Below are 23112 nucleotides of genomic sequence, written 5' to 3' on the forward strand. Positions count from 1 at the left end.
CTAGTGATGGATTCTGAACGTGTGTGTTAACTTTAACTTTGTACCTGTGCGAGTAGCTGCATCCACGAACGTGAACGGTATTGCTGCAGTTGTGGTTATTTGAGCCGCTTGACGGACTCAGTTGTTTATTTCGTAGCTATTATGTAAAATGATGATGATATTCCATTATTTTAGGTTGTGCAGATGTAGCACTACCGGATTTCGAATATTTTGCACACATTTCAATAGATTAATACTATGAAAAGGGGAGCTACTGCCACGTGTCACATTTTTACTGCACTGCACTGCATTATTATTTGATTATTAACTACACTCCTGGAAATGGAAAAAAGAACACATTGACACCGGTGTGTCAGACCCACCATACTTGCTCCGGACACTGCGAGAGGGCTGTACAAGCAATGATCACACGCACGGCACAGCGGACACACCAGGAACCGCGGTGTTGGCCGTCGAATGGCGCTAGCTGCGCAGCATTTGTGCACCGCCGCCGTCAGTGTCAGCCAGTTTGCCGTGGCATACGGAGCTCCATCGCAGTCTTTAACACTGGTAGCATGCCGCGACAGCGTGGACGTGAACCGTATGTGCAGTTGACGGACTTTGAGCGAGGGCGTATAGTGGGCATGCGGGAGGCCGGGTGGACGTATCGCCGAATTGCTCAACACATGGGGCGTGAGGTCTCCACAGTACATCGATGTTGTCGCCAGTGGTCGGCGGAAGGTGCACGTGCCCGTCGACCTGGGACCGGACCGCAGCGACGCACGGATGCACGCCAAGACCGTAGGATCCTACGCAGTGCCGTAGGGGACCGCACCGCCATTTCCCAGCAAATTAGGGACACTGTTGCTCCTGGGGTATCGGCGAGGACCATTCGCAACCGTCTCCATGAAGCTGGGCTACGGTCCCGCACACCGTTAGCCCGTCTTCCGCTCACGCCCCAACATCGTGCAGCCCGCCTCCAGTGGTGTCGCGACAGGCGTGAATGGAGGGACGACTGGAGACGTGTCGTCTTCAGCGATGAGAGTCGCTTCTGCCTTGGTACCAATGATGGTCGTATGCGTGTTTGGCGCCGTGCAGGTGAGCGCCACAATCAGGACTGCATACGACCGAGGCACACAGGGCCAACACCCGGCACCATGGTGTGGGGAGCGATCTCCTACACTGGCCGTACACCACTGGTGATCGTCGAGGGGACACTGAATAGTGCACGGTACATCCAAACCGTCATCGAACCCATCGTTCTACCATTCCTAGACCGGCAAGGGAGCTTGCTGTTCCAACAGGACAATGCACGTCCGCATGTATCCTGTGCCACCCAACGTGCTCTAGAAGGTGTAAGTCAACTACCCTGGCCAGCAAGATCTCCGGATCTGTCCCCCATTGAGCATGTTTGGGACTGGATGAAGCGTCCTCTCACGCGGTCTGCACGTCCAGCACGAACCCTGGTCCAACTGAGGCGCCAGGTGGAAATGGCATGGCAAGCCGTTCCACAGGACTACATCCAGCATCTCTACGATCGTCTCCATGGGAGAATAGCAGCCTGCATTGCTGCGAAAGGTGGATATACACTGTACTAGTGCCGACATTGTGCATGCTCTGTTGCCTGTGTCTATGTGCCTGTGGTTCTGTCAGTGTGATCATGTGATGTATCTGACCCCAGGAATGTGTCAATAAAGTTTCCCCTTCCTGGGACAATGAATTCACGGTGTTCTTATTTCAATTTCCAGGAGTGTATTTTGCTTCCTCACTAGCTGTGAGGCCACCATCCACTGATTGCTCATCGATTACAATAAACATTTATTTCAATCAAATATTGTGTTGGTTAACATTATGAAATATTATTAATGCTAGAGGGTTAAATCTTTCACTTTATTATTATTAAATATTCGCTGATATGTGTATACAGGCTAGACCAAATGGCCATCAATTAAATACAGAAGGAATAATTTTTTTTCTCTGCAGTGGAGTGATCGTTGGTATGAAACTTCCTGACAGATTAAAACTGTGTGGACTCGTACCCAGGACCACTGTTTTCCGCGAGTAAGTGGTTACCAACTGAGCTACTCAAGCTCAATTCACGATCTCTCCTCACAACAGTACTTCAACCAGTACTTTGTCTTCTACCTTAGAAACTTCACTTGTGGTCGAAAGGCAAAGGTCCCGGATTCTAATCCCGATGAGGCACGCAGGTTTAATCTGCCGGGAAGTTTCATATCCATAAAGACATTACAGTAAGCTTGTGCGCCACTGTCCACCGAACCTATCACACGCCGAGGCGAGCAAGCAGGCACAATCAGTGTGTAGGCTAGCTGTGTTTGACTAGAATGCTTATGACAGCAAATGCTCCATAAGCATCAAACGTGATCACTGAAACAAGATACAGCCACTCGCGGATGCAAGTTTGCCCAACCGTGGGCTGGACGAACACTGATGAAAAATAAGAGACAGTTCCTGCACATTTATTCTCTGGAGTAGTATTATTCTATGATAGCTACAGCAACACAACATTCCATGTAATCGGAGTGACCATTTAATCGCGTTCTAAGAGATATTGGGCCATGGATTCAGTAAGTTTTCTAATCTGTTGGTAGAACGGAAATATCATTAAGTGTTTTACGATATTGGATACAGTTTTGTTCACAAGATGCAAACTTTTTTGTGGCAGGTACAACGTGGTGTTCCTGTGCGTGACATATCTGCTTCCGGTGACGTCGATGGCTGTTTGCTACGGGCTGATGGGCAGGCAGCTGTGGGGCGACCGCGCCATTGGCGAGAACACCGAGCGTCAACAGGAAGCCATCCGCTCCAAGAGGAAGGTACTGCATAGTTTGCTATATCTCCCACAGGAGGTGCTTGATAAAAAATAGTAAGACACAGGTAAACCAGAACAAGTGTTTATTACGATCACAGTAGAGAGATTTAATAACCAGGTAAAACACTTCTCAATAAAAAATAGCACAACTTCTCAGACACTGCTAGATATACCCCTGGAACTTAGTGAATGGATATAGTGGGACGTGGAGACTACGCTACTGATAATCGCTAAGACGGAGATTAAGCGTTCGGCGTAGTTGGCCGACAGGTGCGTGTCGGGATATCACTGGAAAAGTCATAGGTCCAGCTGCGGTGTCTTCCGAACGGGCTCTGATTGATGGACTGCTAAGAGCCGGAGCATGGATTGGCTCAGAGCTCCGGTGGAGCGAACATCCGACGTGTTGGCTTGAGCCGCCCTATATAGCCGGGGTGCGGAGGAATTTGTGCCGATCCAGTTCTGCACACGTGACACGACGGAGGAAATGGGCCCCTGGCACAGAGGACCTCTGGTGGCGCTTGTCCTACCCTTTGTCAACTTCTTGTGATCCATGCAGTCCTGGGGAGGCAACGCCTTGTAAATATGGAAACACGTGATGCTTTGGTGTTTGAAGGGTTGCAGAACCCTTTACGTGAACTGCGGCTAAATGACATATTGAATGTGCCCGTGAATAACATAATACTACTCCAGGTTCCCTTACATAGAAAGAATTCGCTGTTTCTTGCTGTTTGTTCAAAGAATCACATTTCTTATAATACAGATTACAACTGACGTGCAACATAATTCTACACTGCCTGACAAAAAAGTCAAGTATCCAGAAGACATAGTCGTATGACAGTAAGACTTTTTACATGTCAATACCATTGGCGGACATGTAAATGATTATACTAGCAGTTATCTGTGACAGGTAGAACGACCAACAAAATGCATTGGTTGATTCTTGTTAAGTGTTGTTACGACGCCTGATAGAGCATATAAGAGGCATGAACTGCATCAGTAGTAGAGTGATCACTGTGAAGGAGATACAGATGCCGCGAATTCGTGTGAGACAGCGGGAAGCATGAATGACGTTGCACTGTGCTTGGTGGTGGATCGTGGTTCCGCACTACCCCATATGACCATATATGAGTACAGTGGCGACTTGCGGAAAGGTCCCATTCTTCCAATGTTTTGGAGTGGTATTGTTCCTGATGTCATGGTGTGGGGAGCCATCGGATATGACTTCAGGCCACAGATTTTAGTGATTGAAAGAACTCTCACGGTACAACGGCATGTCACGGACATCCTACCTCCTCGTGTATTACCTCTCATGCGACAATATCGTGACATCATTTTTCAGCAGGGCAATGGTCGTGATGCTGAGGTACCCCCGTGAGTAACAACATCCGTAGATGTGTCTACCATAGGACATGTGTGAGATGAGCACGGACGTCAACTCCGTCCCAGGGGTACTATCGAGGCTATCAATGAGCAGTTATAACAGTTATGGGGTAGTTTGCACCAGAAGAGGATACAACGGCTTTATAGTACCCTTCCCAACAGAATCAGTGCATGCATCAGGCTGGACGGGGTGCAGCGTCGTAGTAATAAGTGGGCTCATACTGCCAAGTTCTCTGCAAATTTTACTAGATATTTTAATCACCAAAATAACATCACATACCCTTTCAGCCTCCTTCGTTTCCCTCTTCCTCTAGCGGATGCTCCACTTTCTCTTTGCGGCTTCGTACACCTGATCAAACAATATTTCAGAATGTACCCACATCTGCACCTACATCAGTATTCTGCAAACCACTGTGAAGTGCTTGGCGGAGAGTACTCTCCATTTACCAGTTATTATGGGTTCGAGTTTTGGTCTTGCGCAGAATGATTGCTTGAATGGATCTGTGCCTCTGTAGTTTGTCTGATTTTTTTTTCGCGTTCGGGATTCCTATGGAAATAATGTTTAGTGGTCTGTAATATGTTCTTGTATTCATTAACTGAAGCTGTTTCTCGATACGTTGTTAGTAGGCTATTTCGATATAGTTAGTTATATTTTCAAGAGTCGACTAGGCCAGTTTTTCAGCATCTCTGTGACGCTCTCGCATGGGTTACACAAACCTGTGACCATTAGCGCTGACCTCCTTGAAGTTCGTTCAGTATCCCATGCTAGTCTCATTTGATACGGTTTCCACACACTTGATCAAAATTGTACGATGCGTCGTTGAACGGTTTCGTAGACAATCTCCTTCGCAGACTGCACTTCCCCGGGCTTCCATGAATGAAGAGAAGTTTGCCACCTGCTTTACCTACAACTGAGCATGCGTTGTCGTTCAGTTCCATTTCTCTACAAATTATTAGACCCAGGTATTTCTAAAAGTTGGCCAATTTCAATTGCGACTCACGGAAATTGTAGGCATAGTAAGCCAGGTTTTTATCTTTTGAGGTGAACAGTTTTATATTTTTTTGAACATTTTAGCAAGTTATCAGTCTTTTCACCATCTTGAAATGTTAAAAAATGCTGACTGGATCCCTATGCAGCTCTTCAGGCAGTATTTAATTACAGATAGCCCATAGTCTGCAAGAAAGTCAGACATTACTGTTAATACTGTCTGAAAGTTCAATAACATACAACATGAAGAGGTAACGTCGCTACACATTTCCCTGTGGCACAACGGAAGTTAATTCTACATCTGTCGATGACTCTCCATACAGGATCAAAAGCTGCCTCCACCCAACGAGTAAATCACCTATACAGTAAGACATTTCGCGTGATACCTCATTTCAGCGTACATTTCATAGTAAGCGAATGCTGTTAGGAAGACAAGAAATACTAAATGTCTGTCACATGAGAGAAGTAAGAAATGGGGTTTTCCATCACTGACGTTCACGAAATTCATGTTCGTTGATATGGAGAAAGATTTTCTGTTAGAGAACCTTTCTGTCCCCACAGTCCAAAAACCTTAGAGATTGGGTTAATAAAACGTAGATATTGATTAAGATGGTGATCTTAATGCTTCATGTATTCTGTATAGTCTCCTGCCATTTGAGTTCAACGCACAGAATGTGCATACAAGCATATGAGATTGTCAGGAGAATGCATCTTCTGGAAGTTGTTCAACTCGCCCGCCACATTGGCTTGAATACCAGTTATGTCATCAAACCCATTGCCATTAGTGTGAGTATCCACACTTTATTGTTTTGTGGCAAGTACGTATTGATTACACCATGTCTCGTCATCAGTGATGATTTTTTCCAGAAAATAATTGTCGGCGCTTTGCATTTCAGTCAAGTCGCGCTGGAAAATCTTTGCACGCACTTTTCTTTGTTCAAAACATTCTAGAGAATGTATTGAACGCTTGATTTGGAGATGTTGCTCCTTTGCGATTTGTGACACAACAACGTTGACACGCCACGGCAGCACCTCATGTATTGTCTGCAGTTAAAGCTGCCACCGTAGTGACTGTGCTGATGCCGCTTATATGCCAGGTATATTATCTCGGAACGTTTTGGACGGATTTTGTATACCCGAACGACACCTATTTCAGTGTGTCTCTCGACTGAAATAGAATGTGCACTATTTTGAAACTTACTGCAACCTTACAACTGTGTATCGGACCGGAATCCTTCTCATTCGCTGGAAATGCTCTCGCCGACTGAGCTACCTACGCACGACTTGTAACCCGCTGTTGCAGGTTCCCTGCTTCCAGTACATCTGTTCTGCTTCCCAAACGATGTAGAATCTCTCCTGCACAAACTTCTGGACTAGTGTCCGCGGATGAAAGAACGACGCGGAATGATGGGTTACCCATAGCCTGGGCGTTGTTTCCAGAGTGAATCTTTCACTGCTCATCGGAGAGTGCGTAGTTTTGTGTCTTCTTGTCACATTATAATTGTGCGCCAGAGAGCGGTATAATTTCTGCCCCGAGTACACCACCAGAGTATGCAGTTGGCCTTCAGTATAGCTAGAAAAGTAGGAGAGACGTTGTGTCAGAACTGGATCTGAGAGGGCAGAATAGTGTTGCACTAACCGAGACGTAGTCTCCACCGCAACTACATACATCAAAAAAAGTTTTGCTTCACTCCTGTTCCCAGAACTCCTGAAGATAGACGTTGACTGTGAATACTGTATCACAGAAACAGTCCCTTTGTCTGTTTAGATGTGTCACTAAAGTAACCCAAAGATGTAAACAACCATGCATGAGCAGCTCCTATTAGACGGAGGGGTTCCGACAGCCGATCAGATCCAGTCATTCCACGAGGAAGGAGGTACAAGACGCGTGTTGTCTGTAGTTCAGCCATACCTAGACGGTCAATACCACAGTTCGATTGCGTCCGCATTGTTACTTTGTGCTAGGAAGGGCTCTCAAAAAGGGAAGTGTTCAGGTGTCTCGGAGTGAACCAAAGAGATGTTGTTCCGACATGGATGAGATACAGGGAGACAGGAACTGTCGATGACATGCCTCGCTCAGGCCGCCCAAGGGCTACTGCTGTAGTGGATGACCGCTGCCTACGGATTATGGCTCGGAGAAACCCTGACAGCAACGCAATTGTTTTTTTATTCGAACCCATGAATTTTCCTTTTTTTTCTTCTTTCCGACAACCAGATAGCATTCTCACGTGATTAATAACGACAAATGAAACAGGTTACTTTTATTACAAAACTACGATTCAGTATTTGTTATTAAGATTTCATTTTGCTAATAAATTAAAAATAGAATGCAGTGTGTAGCGAGAATCGAACATGTGACCCAGCGATTTGATGCACAAATAAGTAGCCAACTGAAGGAAAGAGAAACAGTTTCTGCCCGGGACCGAAAAGAAGAAACACATCAACGTTATGTTGCACAACTAGCTCCTTGTGGTAAGAAAACAAAAACCTAATATTGTACTATTATGAAAAACAGTAATAAACAGCTCTCCCTGCGTAATAAACCAAAAGGTCTGGAACCGCGCGACCGCTACGGTCGCAGGTTCGAATCCTGCCTCAGGCATGGAAGTGTGTGATGTCCTTAGGTTGGTTAGGTTTAAGTAGTTCTAAGTTCTAGAGGACTGATGGACTCAGATGTTAAGTACCATAGTGCTCAGAGCCATTTTAACCTTGCCATGCAGACGAGATCTGGGCGCGTCGTCTCGAATTATAATGCCGTATGTCCCTGTCACTCTTCCTGTGGTGAGAACCAGAATTCACTAAGAAGATACCTTCTCATGCGCGGCACACACTAGCTACGGGATTACTCCAAGAGCACACCGCTCAAGAATTTGGAATAGAACCACCGATAGCCCAGGTGAAGCTGAAGAGGAGTAAAGCGTTTCTGTAGAAGAGTCAGATATCAAGAATGCTCACGGCATTGTCGTGGAGGAGATAAGATATCGACATGCTTTCGATCCATGTAACGGCATTAGTCTTACTGAGAGGGAAAACGTCTCTTCCGGAAATAAAAGGGTCTGTGGCTCCATTGCCTGCGGGACTGTTGGAAGAAGTAGGTCAAGCATTTTTCTTATCAACTGCCAAACCTTCGTCGAAGATAGGAATTCCATACTGCCGGCTAAGCAGAGAGTCGCACGTTGCCACGTTATACTTTGGGATTGATCACCAGATACCAGATCGTACTGGCGTTCGAATAGAGAAAAGGGGGTGGCGTACTTAACGCCAGACCTCTGACCAAGCAATCGAACGTTGGCGTTACATCACACTCCGGTTATATCCCCACGTTATTAGACGGTAGATATCACTCGCCGGAGGGGCCCTGGTGCGTGGGAGATCGGCGTGAATGTAACTGTAGTCAACGAAAAATGTCTTGGTGTAGAAGAGCGACGTATATATATGCGCCACTGCAGTGGGCGACAGTCAGGTGGTCCCACCTGTAATTCGATCAGAATGCATGTGGAGCTGTGCTGATGTTGTGCCCACAGTTTCATCATCGTACTGCGATAGAGGACCGTCACTCGTACTTAGACATTGAAGAGACTTATGCCGCCGTCGCTGGTAGGTACAGTGAGTGTATCGTATAAAGTTTTTAGTGTAAGACTCTCGCTAACGCTGTCATCAGCCTGTGTGCCATTATCTACGGCATCGGTGAAATGGTAACCAAGCGGGATATTCTGGCCACCAAGTGAACGTAGACATAAGCAACGCTTTGAATCATGCCGAATGTCCGGAGTAGATTGCCTCCGAACGTCGTGCATATTCCTTGAAGAAGTTGGGTATAGTTAATCACCGCCGTCCGCCTGATGGCGCGTGTAAAGACAGTCACCAAACATTTTAGTGTATCTTGTAATCGGAATGTACCCACACTTCCTTCCAGGAGACTGCTGTGTGTTACCATTTCTCCTGACTTCGTTAAATTCATACGGCTGCCCGCTGCAGCTCCGTATCTGGCAGTCGATACCAGCGTTATTCGCATCTCGTCACCCGATCGCACCGGATGAACCAGGTCGTCCGTGTACGCTGGGAAGATAAAAGCATGACCTATCATCGCAGTTCGCGTCAGCCGGCATCGCAGCCCATGTAACAGTGGCCTGAGGGCGATGGCGTACAGAACCACTATTGCGGCATTCCTGCCGTACCGATCTGGAGATGGAAATTGAATCTACCATGTGTCCATTGATCATCACTTGTGACGTAGCACCTCAGAGTAGACGAATGACAAAGTAGGTGAAGGCCGGGGAGAAGGCCATGCGTCGCAACACCTCCCCAAAGTGATCATGATTCACCCTATCAACGGTGTTCTTGAAGTTCAGTGACACTAAAGCTCTGCTCAGGCGACAAGCCTCTGCCAGGGCAATGTCGTCCCTATGATCTCCGAGCGCCGTATGTATTACTGTTATCACCCAGTTTCAAGGAAACAATTCGGGGCACGACACACTGAATGCGAGAGGTTATAACACGGGTAAAGAGTTAGAAGTCACTGTTACGCATAGTGAAAGGGCTAAAATGTTTAAGGCCTCTGCCGCCCGACGGCTTGAGGATCGGGAGAAGAAGGCCTTCGACAAATTTAAAAAAATGGCTCTGAGCCCTATGGGACTTAACTTCTGAGGTCATCAGTCCCCTAGAACTTAGAACTACTTAAACCTAACTAACCTAAGGACATCACTCACATCAATGCCCGAAGCAGGTTTCGAACCTGCGACCGTAGCGGACAAATGTAGGTGGTAGGGGGACGCCGGACGTCATTAGTTCCTGGTACATTGTTACCCAGTGAGGAGCAATAAGGTCGTTGAATGCACGGTAGAACTCTATCGAGAAAACTTCCCGGCACGATGATTTGTTAGCAGCCCCTTTAAGAACAGCATCTTCAATGTCATCGGTCGTGGTCTAGTCTGTTAACGTAGCCGCAGCCTCTCTGTCGAGAACACCAGTCAGCGAATGGAGAACGTCGTCCGTCGATGAGGCGTCAAAATCCTCTGCTTCTTACAACCGCCGGTGGTGTTCCAAAATAGTATCTGCAGACATCCTTCTGGGCCATCGGGCGTCGGCCGTTCGGCATGTCGACGGCATGTACGAACTTTATCGGGCACCAATGTTTTTCACTGATGATACTGTACATGGATGGTGGGTCGTCTCCGATTCAATCCTAACAACGCTCACGTACGAGTGTGCCCTCAATATGGCGTCAAGTGAGCATGACGATCCTCGCCTTTATCCGCCATCATTCCACCTGACGTGCATCAGACGTCGTTTGGGCGAGGATCTCCCACAAAAGTATGAAATAGTACTGCGCTGTTTGGTGGTGCAGCGCATTGTTTGCATCCTTACTTGATCATTGTGCTTAAGACGGCGGGCTTGGCGCATTCGAGCCACCTACATGTGGACGGATATGATGGCAGGCGCCTTTTATATTCCCTCTATTTCTGTGTTATCAAATGCAGCACTCTTGTTCCGTGAGGAGTGCAACATCCACTTCTCATAAGCCTAGTACACACCATAACTTCTGCCGGGGTAAGGACAGAGTGCAGATATAAGCAACATGATTGGAGAACGCCGTCGGCCATAGCTCCACATGGAGCGTCGCTGCCGTAAGTCTCGGGGCAATGTAGACACAGTCAAAGAGGGCTCACCGAGTGGCTGCTGACATAAGTGAATAGTTACCAGTCGCCGTGTATGCGTCTCCCGGTATCTGTGAGGTGCAGTTCACTTACCAACTGGTTCAGTTCTGCGCATGTGGTGAAGTGTGGCATTTGGCTCTTCGGGGATAAGACGCAGCTGAAGTCACGTCGAGTGACACTGTCGTCGTAATGTCCCCAAATTAAGGCGCTACCCCTTTCATTTACAACTGGGCCCATTGTTTTCGTTTATCGTCCGCAGCTCGTGGTCGTGCGGTAGCGTTCTCGCTTCCCACGCACGGGTTCCCGGGTTCGATTCCCGGCGGGGTCAGGGATTTTCTCTGCCTCATGATGACTGGGTGTTGTGTGATGTCCTTAGGTTAGTTAGGTTTAAGTAGTTCTAAGTTCTAGGGGACTGATGACCATAGATGTTAAGTCCCATAGTGCTCCGAGCCATTTGAACCATTTTTCGTTTATCACTACCAGACGGAGCATATACGTTGATGATCCTGACGCCCCAAAAAGTGATGGCAAGGCTCCAAACTGATGGGAGGTAGATCACGTTGTTCACCTCAACACCTTCCTTCAGCAGTAAGGCTGCCTTGCATCCCTTAACCATACATGTCGTACCTATTGATAGCTGAGAGCAGATCAAGGCAAGTTCTTGCAGGAGGGCAACGTCGAGGTCAGCCGCACTCAACATGTCATGGAACATCTGAACCTTGACCCATGTGCTGATTGTGTTGAGATTAATAGTGCCTATCTGACAAAATTGCTTCTGAATGGTGATACCACAAGCACTCACACAGGCAGGAAGTGATACGCTATTTCAGAATGGTTCCTCCATCAGCACTAGCTCCCCCCTCCCCCCCCCCCCCAAAAAAAGTCCTACACCAGTCAGAATTCGAGGAGCATCTTGGCTGCAGCTGCCACAGTCGTCACATGGCTTGTGGCACTCTGTTGATAGCGGTCAGTGTTACATCTGTTGTGGGATCATGGTTGGTTTCTGCTGCTTTCCTACATCCAAATGCATTTCGCTCTGTTTGTGAGTCGCCATTGTCGCCCCACCGGGGGGCGGAGTGGACGTCTATGACTGCTGTTTGGTTCATCTTCTTCCTGAGACAGCATCCTACAGGAATCCGTCGGAGCCTGCTGGCGTTCCTTTCTCCGTTTAGGATACCTTTGTTAGCACAAGTGACTGTCACTGTCCGAACGCCTGAATGTCCTGACTGTCGGGGACGGAAGCTTCAGTTGGCACAACCATGGAGGCGACTTCCATCCCCGTAGCCTGTGTCATCGTCTTTCGATGAAGGTGTAACTGGAAGGGGCTCAGTCTACGTCTTCGTTTCTTCCATGTTGTTCTGCTGCTGCTCCAGAGGCAACAATGGTCCTGGTAAAGACGTCACCGCAGTCGATGAGTGGTGGTCGACTTGAAGAGCTTTGACGTACGTCAGTGGGGGGCAGATAGGGTAGTCATCGCGTACTGCTCCCCTGATTGTAACTAGGTAATTCGATGCTGCAGCCAGCTGCAACTTCGGTTGACCGTCACAGATAAAGATGGCACGACAGCTACCGACGGGTCATGTTTCGAAGGCTTAATATGGATCTGTTTCACCCAGTTAAGAACGGGGTACGTTATAAGGTGCACTCATTTTTCAGCCCTATGGATAATCACTTTCCCTTAGGTGCTCATCGCAGTAACTACCAGCTTCGTAGGAACCTCAAAGGGTAATTCTAAGATCCGAATAGTTCTCTGACTGAACTCCGCATGTTCCACTTGCACATTAATTGTATGTCCGTCCATATGTCGAAATTTAAGACCATCTCGCGTAGCAAAAAGTACAGCGTAGTAAGCCGTGTCACTGACCATCTTCACGTACACCACAATTCTTACGACTGAAAGATGAATGCCGACACGATCATTATAATCTCGCAGCAATTGTTTTATTTCTAATGCCATCAGTGTTACATACTCGTTCGAGAAACAGGACTTCATTGTCGCTTTGCGGTATGAATAGCTCATTCTTCTTCTGTCTTAGCTTAGTGCACGAATATGGTTGAGGCACTTAACAACACCGCTTGCGCAATACCGAGGCAGGGTCGTAGACAGAGTGACCTAGCAGCTTCCCTGCCAAAGGCAGATGCCGCCTACGCTATCACTGCCCGACTTACGCCTGGACCCAAACTTCCATGTGTCATATTACGTAGTTCTCGCACTGCGGAGGGCCGTTTTAATTGAAAGTCGCTGCCTGGTATCGACAGATAAATACGATATTGTGTAAACTGAATATGGAGAGGGGAAAAAGAGGAGGCACTGACGGTATCAGCTGCATTGGGTCTTCATGCGGAATCAGTGTCGACGAGTGATCGAGACCCGAGCCCAGGATCTCCTGCTTATTAAGCAGTTGTGTTAACTACTACGCCATCCTGGCACATTAATTATCGCGGATGGACGGAATATCACAGCGCGCTCCCCGGCCGGCTCACACTCCCATTCCACTGCATCTCAGCGAATCGAGCTGCAGGACGTAGGCGCGTGATGCGGGTTGCCTATGTACGGTAACCCCCACGGCGGCACCAGATTTGCTTGCAGCCGGGGGAGACTGCAGGCTGAAATTGGATGTGGCGGTAGTGATACGTTTGTTCTGTGGTCGCGCGAGGCTGTACATAGCGTATGATGTGAGCGCGCGCTGCCAGTCTGGATCGGGATACTGCACAGGAAACTGCACTGAACGACTCACGCGATTGTAGTTATTGAAGGAGTAGGCGCTCATGCAGCACCGTTTATAAATAAACTGACAAATAAAAGTAACTGTAAGCCTTATGTGTCGCAGAATGTTTTTGTAGCTAGGGTCCTCAACTTTAAGTTTACGAAGAATGATGCTGCTTCACATGGGTGTGGTTGGATTACTGTGGCTATCGTTCGTTGTGGTTCTAAGGAAAGTATTGGTGGTCTCGAGAGTTTTATTGGACGTGATGTAATTACTTCGGATATGTCCGAAAGAACAGACACCACGCATTAATGTTATTATTCGCCTCGATGGCCGATGAAGCCTCAACCTTCATTTCGGATGTATACTATCGTTAGGAACCAGCGGGAATCGAAAGTTACCGAGCATGGTGGACGTGGACGGAGACTGTCGGTAGGTAGCGGTAGGTGGAAGCGTGAATCGGCCGGGGAGCGTGCCGAGATAGCCCATACATTTGCGATAAACAATGTGCCCGGATGGCGCAGTGATCGGGTCCTGGTCCGGAACACATTTTCACTTCTCACCGCTGATTCCGCATAAAAGTTCCGATTCAGCTGATATCATCAGTTCCTTCCTTTTCCTTTTACCTCCCCCTCCCCTTCCCCCCAACCGCCTTAACTTTACATAATATGTATCACAGATGTGAATATTACGTGGTGCCTGTCCTTTCGGACATGTTCGAAAGAACAGATACCACGCATTCATGTAAAAAATAATGTTACTTTGAACAAGTATGCATGTCTGAAAGAACAATGCATCGCACTTCTGAAGAACACAGACACTGCAATATCATACCATCTTAAAGCAGACACTCGGCGTAAGCCAGTGCAGTGTTTCCGTTATTGCAGTACAAGCTTTCAGCGATGGTGCAGGAGAGTAGATGAATTGCTTTCCTAATTAATTGCTTTATAAGTATCACTTGCATAAGATGATACATTCACAATTTTTCACTGTAACGACACCCAGTTTCTATGCAATCATGACATCGTCGTGCACAAGTCTGTTTGTACTCCCCCGGTTATGTTCGAAAAATGTTATGACAAGAGAAAATTGTTTCTTGGAGATCCTCTACAGTCTCGAATTGTGTTCCGTACAGAAGTCTATTTCACATGATCCCGTATGGACAAACCAAGTTCGATCAGATCAGGTGTATCAGCTGCTCATGACCAGGAGTCTCCTACATATATTTCATGGAATGTTCGAAGCAGATTGGCGTGCAAAACTTAAAGATGGAAGTACCCTTAGCACGATGAACGTTGCACTACCAAGTAACCTAGATCTATGAAACGTGGACCACACATAGAAAGAACGGTAATGCATCTTATGCAACGTTCTCTCATGTGCGCCACGAGATGGGTAAGGAGTTCATGTGGTCAGGGGTTCCCTTCCTCCACCAAGGATGTTGACAGCTGCTGGATAGTCGTTGGTGCATGTGGACATGCTGCAGTACGTCTCACCAACGCGCCCCACAGGTGCTCGATGGGTTTTAAGACATGGAACGAACAGACCATTTTCCTCGCCCAGTATCCTTTCGTTTGAAGAGCTCCCACATTTGCTCATTTCGATGCAGTCATGCATTGCGATTCATAAAAATGAAGCTACGGCCGAATGCATTCCTCAAAAGACGCACATGGGGAAGGATTTAAGTACAACAATAACGTTAAATGGTGAGTGTAACGTACTCAAAGATTTGGAGATCACTACGTCCATGCAATATTATGCCTCTCCTCACCGTAACACCTGGACCACCAAACCAATCATGTTCGACATTGCGCCTTGATCCTTTATGTACCGTCATATAGCGAGAGGCGGGATGCACACTGTTTATTGACTTCAGACCGGCCAGTTCACGGGGAAAAACACTGCTTGGTCATGGGATGAGGGAGCACAGCGAGCGTTCGTGACCCTAAAGCAAGCATTGATTACTGCACCTGTAATAGGTCACCTAGACCTTGAGAAAGAGTTCTGGGTAGCGGATGCCAGCTCGCGGAAGGGCATAGCTATCCATTTGTTCCATGAAGTAGAGCGCTGTGGCTAGATCACTATTCAGACAATGGCATTTACGAGTAGCATATTAACACTGTTTACTGACTTTACAACACGTCTAAACGTTGGTATTTGATTCTTTGGTGGGGGAACTTCCACCCCATAAAAGGTTCTTTTCGTAGCCACAATCTTGTTATCGGTATTCAATCGACACCATGAGTATCTAATATGTTCCAAAACACCATGCATATAAACGGGATTTTCTGGTGCTCAAACCTTAGGTTCTATTGGCGGTAAAAAGGTGGGGTCAAGTGTTTTGGATAGCCCTTGGACAAGGGTCCATTCGTATACCCAATAGAAGAATCGTCTTGGTGATCCTATCCTATAGTACATGGACAATGTATGAAACTTCACCCTGCTTTGGTAAATAAAAAAAAAAACGTAAGCTCTTTTTGAATTTGATGTGGGCTACGGTGGACGTGATGGGAACTACGGACGCATCATTATTCCATGAACGGTTCTCCGAAAACCCAAAAAAGATCCTTTTTACTATACTTTCGCTATCACCAACGGACCAAAACCAAGACGAGGATATCAGGACGCCTGTGCACAGTGAATGGCTGAGATTTTTACAATTCATTCCTAAAATCTCGATATTGAACAACCTTGAAAATTTTCTTGATATTTTTATCCGTTTCAAAAATACAGATTCAAGTTTACCCTACTTCTACACATAGAATCCAGTATGAGGCGAAATCTATATAATAAATAACTGCAGTATATTTCTCAAATTTTAACGATATAATCCTTGGGTATTTATCTGGAAGAGACAGACCCCATTTTAAAAAATCTTTATCTGTTAACGAGAAACACCTCAAAAATTTGATTTTTGGATCCCAAAATCCCAGCTGCGTATTCCTAGACGGCTATGCACAGTAAACGGCAGTAATTTTTGCAGTGTATTCCAGTGGTACCTATCTCGAAAAAACTTGAAAAGTTTCTGCATATCTTTATGCGTTTCCGAGAGACAGAGGTTCAAAATTACCCTACTTGTACACGTCAAACATACACCTCATTTTTGGTGTGAGACGAAAATGTAGTTTCTAAAATGACGTGGAACGGAGAAATATTCTATAAAGTGTCTCCGGTATCGGCTGGGAACTCCATGTTGTACTACTGAAGCACATACAAAAGTTTTTTTGCACGTAAAATTCAGTCTGAGACGTAAAATTAGTTTTGTATTATTTAAATGTCACTTAAGCAAACTACCTAAATTTTATTGACCAATACATCTCTTTTCATAGGAACCTGTTGCAGTAGGCAAAGAGGGTAACCAGCAGAAAAGAGCACAAAAAGAAAACCGCGAATATGTTGGTCTTTATTTAAAAGACCGACTGAAAAGTACGGTATCAGCTGCTTTCCCCGACACCTATAAAAAATTTGCCAAATACTTTGGCAGGAGAGTGTATTCGCGCTTTTGTATATTGAGATAGAAGAAGAAGTCAGTGGCAAAGAGACGGAAAAGTAATAAATACTGAAGGTAGGAGACAGCGGTGGTGTTACAGAAAGAGCGAGGAAGTCAGTGGCAATGTGAGAGAAAGAGCGGGACACAATCGCAATGATTTGAAAAGAGTGAAGGACACAGCGCAAAGGGAAGAGGGAGAATAAAAAGAAAGAGAAAGTGAAGTGGATGACAGCCAGTGATAACGAGAGACGGGGCATATGACAATGACAACGAGGAAGAGAGAGAAAGTGACAGTGATAAGAGAGAGCAGCAGTAGGAAGAAAGGAATGAGATATTACCAGTAAAAGAGGGCAAAAGGGAGACAGTTACAGTGAGAGGGGACTATTGTAGTACGACAGAACGAAGGGGCTGTGGCCGTTACACAGGAGACAATGACAGAGAGAAACACACAATGGACGTCTGATTACAAAACTTCTGATCGTCCGGTCAGGGACTGAACTTTGCTTTCTGTTTCCTAGTAACTTTTCCTTACAGAGCGCATGAGGTTAGTGATCATAGGAGGAAGGATGTCGTGCTGGTGTGCACACTGACGAAACGTTTAACGAACTAAATTGACGAATAAAATACATTTACTTACAAAATGGGTCTACTCGCGAATTTAAACATGGAACACGCATAAAACACGAGCAAAAGAACAAACTGTATAAATCATAATTATTCAGCAGGGGTTGAGCTGGGTCAGGAGCGCAACATGAACATACAAAATTTCCGAAGTTAATATTGATCATTTGTTATCCGAAACTGAGTCGTCAAAACCTGCTTGTGCCTCGCAGCGAAAAGCAAACATGAACATTATCAGCATCACGATGCATGAGGCGAATCATGGCCAAATAAAAAACAAGTTCAGCCTCATCTGATTCTTCTGAAACGATAGCAAAATTAACACGGGCAGAAAACCCATAGCGCTTCTAGTGAATTATTTTAAATTTACAGAAAGTTCCTATGTCTTAGTGCTTGAGCTAGCTGCCTTCCAAAATCGCCATCTGAGAGCGCACAGAAGCAGCACAACACACTCATTAACAGCACAGCGACTCTTATGCGTCTCGACTCACCAGCGACCTGATAACAGCTGTTCTAAAACCAATCTGCCTTTCCTCCAGGTATAGAGACTGAAAAACTGGGAAGCGGCGAACTGACAAAAAAACATCGTAAGTACTTTAGTGGTGCCATGTATCTCCTTCAATCACAGGACAGAAGAGACGAAGGCTGTTTGCGACTACTCAAAACTGTCCATCGGTTGAAGGTCACAAATATGAATGAACGCTTGTCTGGTGCGTCAGTTTGAAAGATCCAATTGCAAGAGAGCCCGTTACGAACACCGAACCGAGCGGGGTGGCGCAGTGGTTAGACACTGGACTCGCGTTCGGGAGGACGGCGGTTCAACCCCGCGTCCGGCCATCTTGATTTAGGTTTTCCGTGATTTCCCTAAATCACTCCAGGCAAATGCCGGGATGGTTCCTTTCAAAGGGCACGGCCGACTTCCTTCCCCGTCCTTCCCTAATCCGATGAGACCGATGACCTCGCTGTCTGGTCTCCTTCCCCGAAACAACCAACCAACGAACACCGACGCGAATAACGCTCCGACTCCTCACCCCATTGGCGCTTCAAGCCAACTTTGAAATCTTAACTGCTCTCCCAGACCACTGCCGCACAGCTAAACCAAGAAAGTCCAAGTCAATTTAGTTGTATCGATTCATGTTTACGACAGGTGGTTACAGGTACATTGTGTGCTCAATGATAGGCGTAAAATAAATGAAAATAAAATACATCCAATTCGGTTCCCAGCGTGACATATCTCCCTGGAATGGAAAAGCGATAAAACGTAGGAGGAGAGAAGACACACTGCAGAGCGTGAGAAGTCCACAAAATTAAATGGAAAGTAAACTGACTATCCTCTTCAAGTTTCTTTCTATGTATGGTCCATGTGTCATCCAACTGTGTTACTTGGCAGTGACACGTCATGTGAGAGTTACTTTCGTCCTTTAGTTTTTCTCACCAGAGTAGATGTTGACGAATAAAATATGGAAATAGAACTGGAATTCCTTCATGTTGCAAATTACACGTGCGCAAAGAAGAAGTTTGATGTCCTCCAACAACCTGGGGAGAAACACAATATGTGCTGTTGTATATGAGTTGAAAGGAATCAGATGTTAGCCTACTATCGAATCGTTGACGGTAGCTACAACATAAGCTTCTTTAAGCAACCATAGTAAGACTCTGCCCCAAATTAATTTCTTATACGACATTCCTCTATCCATAATGTATATAACTTTTGAACAACTCAAATTTATTTTGATATCGCCTTATAACCCCTTAGATATCGTTCCTAGACTATTCTCCTTACTATTCCATTGCCTTTCCGGTGTAAGTTGTGGCATCCTTGCTGGAAATGATTAATGATTCACATAGAAAAAGGTTAAAATATGAGTAGCTCATTTGGTATTGACCTGAAACAGAGGGGAGAATGTAATGGATATGATACGGGACCAGTCATTAGAATATGTAACGAGATCATTTTAAAAACTTCAGCCACTAACTTTCTCCTCCAAACGATATTTTGTTGACTCTCGCCTACATAGGCAGAAAATGCCGTCATAATAAATCAAGAGATATCAGAACTCCCACGGAAACATATAGTTCTTCATTTTTTCCATGTGCTATTCGACAGTGAAACGATCTAAAAATATTCTGAAAATGGTTCTGTGAACCCTCTATGTAGCACTTGGGTGTGAATTGCAGAGAAGTGATGTGCCTGTAAAATAATTTCATTTATTTAAAGTTTACAATTTAAAAGCACAATTTTATACAAATTTGAGCAGAATCTACAGACAATAGTAGAATATTCCGAGCATACGGGTTTGATGCTACTAATCAATTCATTGAATCCTTTACCCTGCTGGTTGCTTTCCAAGATTGATGATAGAAGTCCGATGTCTAATTTTTTTTATTGGTATCCAGCATCATCCAAATGCATGCATCCATTATAGTTACATCAATCATGTTGAAGAAAGCCACCAATAACCAGCGCCTTGTTTTCCTCTTCACACTGTAGCATCACGTCTTCTGGTCCATGATGTCAACGCCGCCCCTTGTAGTACTGTATATTGTTACAACTTCAGGCTTCTTTAATACTGATTATGACATCGTGTGTTGGCCATGAAGAAAGCTAAGGACGGTAACAACTTTGTTTTTCTTAGGAACATAAAATACTATAACCACGTCTGGTTGAAAATCAAATAATGTAGAGTATACTTCACGTCCTTTAGGTGTAATAAAATCGGCAGGCAGTTCACTTTTTTTTCGAATAGTATCGTCTAGTGTCATATCTTTTGACAACGAATAGTAAACTACATCGATAGACGTAAGCAAATTATCACGAGTAGTAGCACGTCCATACATTTCAAGTTCAATCACCAGGATTTTCACAACATATTTTCTCCAAGTCACACGACTCTTGTATCTTCCCTCTCCCCCAAATACACTTTACTCTTCCAGCAGTAGCTTGCAGCACTGTCACAAATTGCCCACAGCTTTATTCCGTATCTACCACGGTTTGATGGGATGTAGTGTCGAAATGGGCAGCGATATGGACATGTGACCAACTGTTCATACACGGTCATGCACAATCATGGAATGTAGATACCACTAAGGGTAATTTCCCACATCTTAAAAATTTCTCTGACTGGTTCGAACTAGTTATTTGACCCGTGTTCGCGTCGGACTGCTGCACGGCCAAAGCGCAACACCCTCAGAGTAGCATGGAAGCTGTTTCAAGACATAATTTCATTGAACAGAGTTCGCCATTCTCAACCTCCAAAGCTGACTGTTATCGATAGTTTTTGACTTGTAAACTCCATTTAGGATCAGAACACCAACAAACGTTTTCATTTCATGCATATGTATATCCACCCAGTTCTCATAAACGATTCTACCTTCCTTGTTGGTCCACATACACACTTTGTTAATGAAGGGTACGTGAAAGAACCACATAACAGAATATTCCTGATTCCCACAGTACCTAATCGAATAATTTGTGGGTCCCTGATCTTCTTTCAATACACCCTTTTTTTCTCCCTGCCAGAAATTCCAGCTCGAGAAGCTGTAGACCACATATCATTCCCATAGAGGGAAAACAGAAAGTCCTACTCAACAGAATTTGCGCTACATTGTTCTTCTCCATCTTCCTAAAGAGATTCTCCATTGTCATTATCTTCCTGTAGTTCTGTGTTTTCAGCGACATTACCTCATTATCATCGTCATTGACAGATTCACAGTCAATAATTGGGTTTTGAGAATCAGAAGACTGCTCCAGTAATTCCCTTATCTCCTCATCTCGTAGTCCTCTTCTCCGTAACATGACTGCGAGGCCTGTAAGGGAGGAAAAGTGTACCAACCCATTTTACGGAAAGCCACAGGTAAATTTTTATAATTTCTTCTGGTATTATGACTAACTTGAGAAATTAGGAAAATTCACAAAATTTAATTAAAACAAAGTGTATGGTTACTAACAGAGAAGATATTGAACCTCACGGACGGGACTGTGAGGCCCGATGGTAAATAAAGGGTTAAAATAGTCCACCATTCGACTGCTACGGTCGCAGGTTCGAATCCTGCCTCGGGCATGGATGTGTGTGATGTCCTTAGGTTAGTTAGGTTTAAGTAGTTCTAAGTCCTAGGGGACTGATGACCATAGATGTTAAGTCCCATAGTGCTCAGAGCCATTTAGTCCACCATTCGAAAGTTCTTGGCGGAGTCTACTCTGGAGGAAATCTACAACAGGAGCTGAAAATCTGGCATCCTACCGGTTAGAGAGTGAAAAGTTAACCTGGTAGGTTGGACTGGGAATTTAAAAAGGAAAATGGACATGCTGAACCCATAAATAGAGAAAGTTGTAGAAGTTCGTTGCATGCTAAGGTGGACTTCTGGATAAGTGAGTACAAGGTTATCAATAAAAAATCAAATGTGGGTAATTCAAAGGTAGGTCTAATAATAAATAAGGAAATAAGAATGAACAACATAGTGAACGCATTATCGTAGCCAAGACTGACACGAAGACAATACCACCACAATATTAAAAGTTTAGGCCCGGGCACGTCTACACAAAGAAGGGTTTCATATGGTTCTGTCACTTCTTCCGGTCCATTTCGTAAAATTGCAATGCACATAAGGTTAACGTCTGATACACGACGCACCCCAACTGTGGGGAGAGTACCAGAAGTCTGTACTCAGATAATTATTAAAGTATTGGTGGTAGCGCGGGTAGCGTCATATCCCATATCTGAGATAAGAAGGTATATTGGAGTCACTCCTATAGGGTCGTTTGCTGAGTGAGAACCATCTGCCTCGTCAACCTCCACCTCAGACCCACATTACAAACGGTGTTTTCTGTACTAGGTAGATGGCACTGGCGACATAAAACAGAATATGCCATACATATAGAATGGAGTCTCTGGCAATTCATATATTTGTGGCTGACCATCAAATACCAGAGCGCTCTGGCGTCGGAACTGAACGCCAGACCACCAGCTGTGTGACCGAGGGTAGATGGCTTTCAAATCAAATTTTGTGGATGGCCTCGCATCATACGGCAATAAACATCGTGGGCCCCATGCAGCCACTCATTCGATGGATAAGTGTTGACATCACTGAAGTCCGCAAAACACTCCTTAAGGTACACTTATGGTGTCGGTGAAATATGCGCCACTACAACGGGTGGTAAATGAGACACGGAGGCCAGTTCTTCAGTCAGCCTCGTGCTAGCAATGATTCCACATCTTCATCGCCATGGCGGCATATAAAGCAGCTGCTGTAACCCACACATTGGCCATTTCGAGACCACCATTTGTGTAAAGGAGGGTGACTGAATTGTGTCACACTTTGATTATTATTCCCACACTGGCGAAGTAACGATAGGCTTACAGTAAACTGCGTGCTGTCATCTTCGGCATCTGGTGGACCATCGGCACATGGGGTGTCCTGGACGTCAGCTACACGTTGACATAAGCCACCCACTGGAC

At 45.5% G+C, this 23112-nt stretch overlaps 1 protein-coding gene across 1 annotated transcript in view; it reads left to right on the forward strand.

Moving 5' to 3' along the window:
- Positions 1-23112, forward strand: part of LOC126184178 (tachykinin-like peptides receptor 86C) — a 290420-nt gene that overhangs the window by 201802 nt on the left and 65506 nt on the right. Inside the window, exon 4 of the mRNA XM_049926546.1 lies at positions 2666-2816. Within this exon, the coding sequence (XP_049782503.1) occupies positions 2666-2816 (151 nt within the window). The remainder of the gene's footprint in view (positions 1-2665; positions 2817-23112) is intronic.

The sequence above is a fragment of the Schistocerca cancellata genome, chromosome 4, assembly GCF_023864275.1.
Source record: "Schistocerca cancellata isolate TAMUIC-IGC-003103 chromosome 4, iqSchCanc2.1, whole genome shotgun sequence".
In the NCBI taxonomy this organism is placed as follows: domain Eukaryota; kingdom Metazoa; phylum Arthropoda; class Insecta; order Orthoptera; family Acrididae; genus Schistocerca; species Schistocerca cancellata.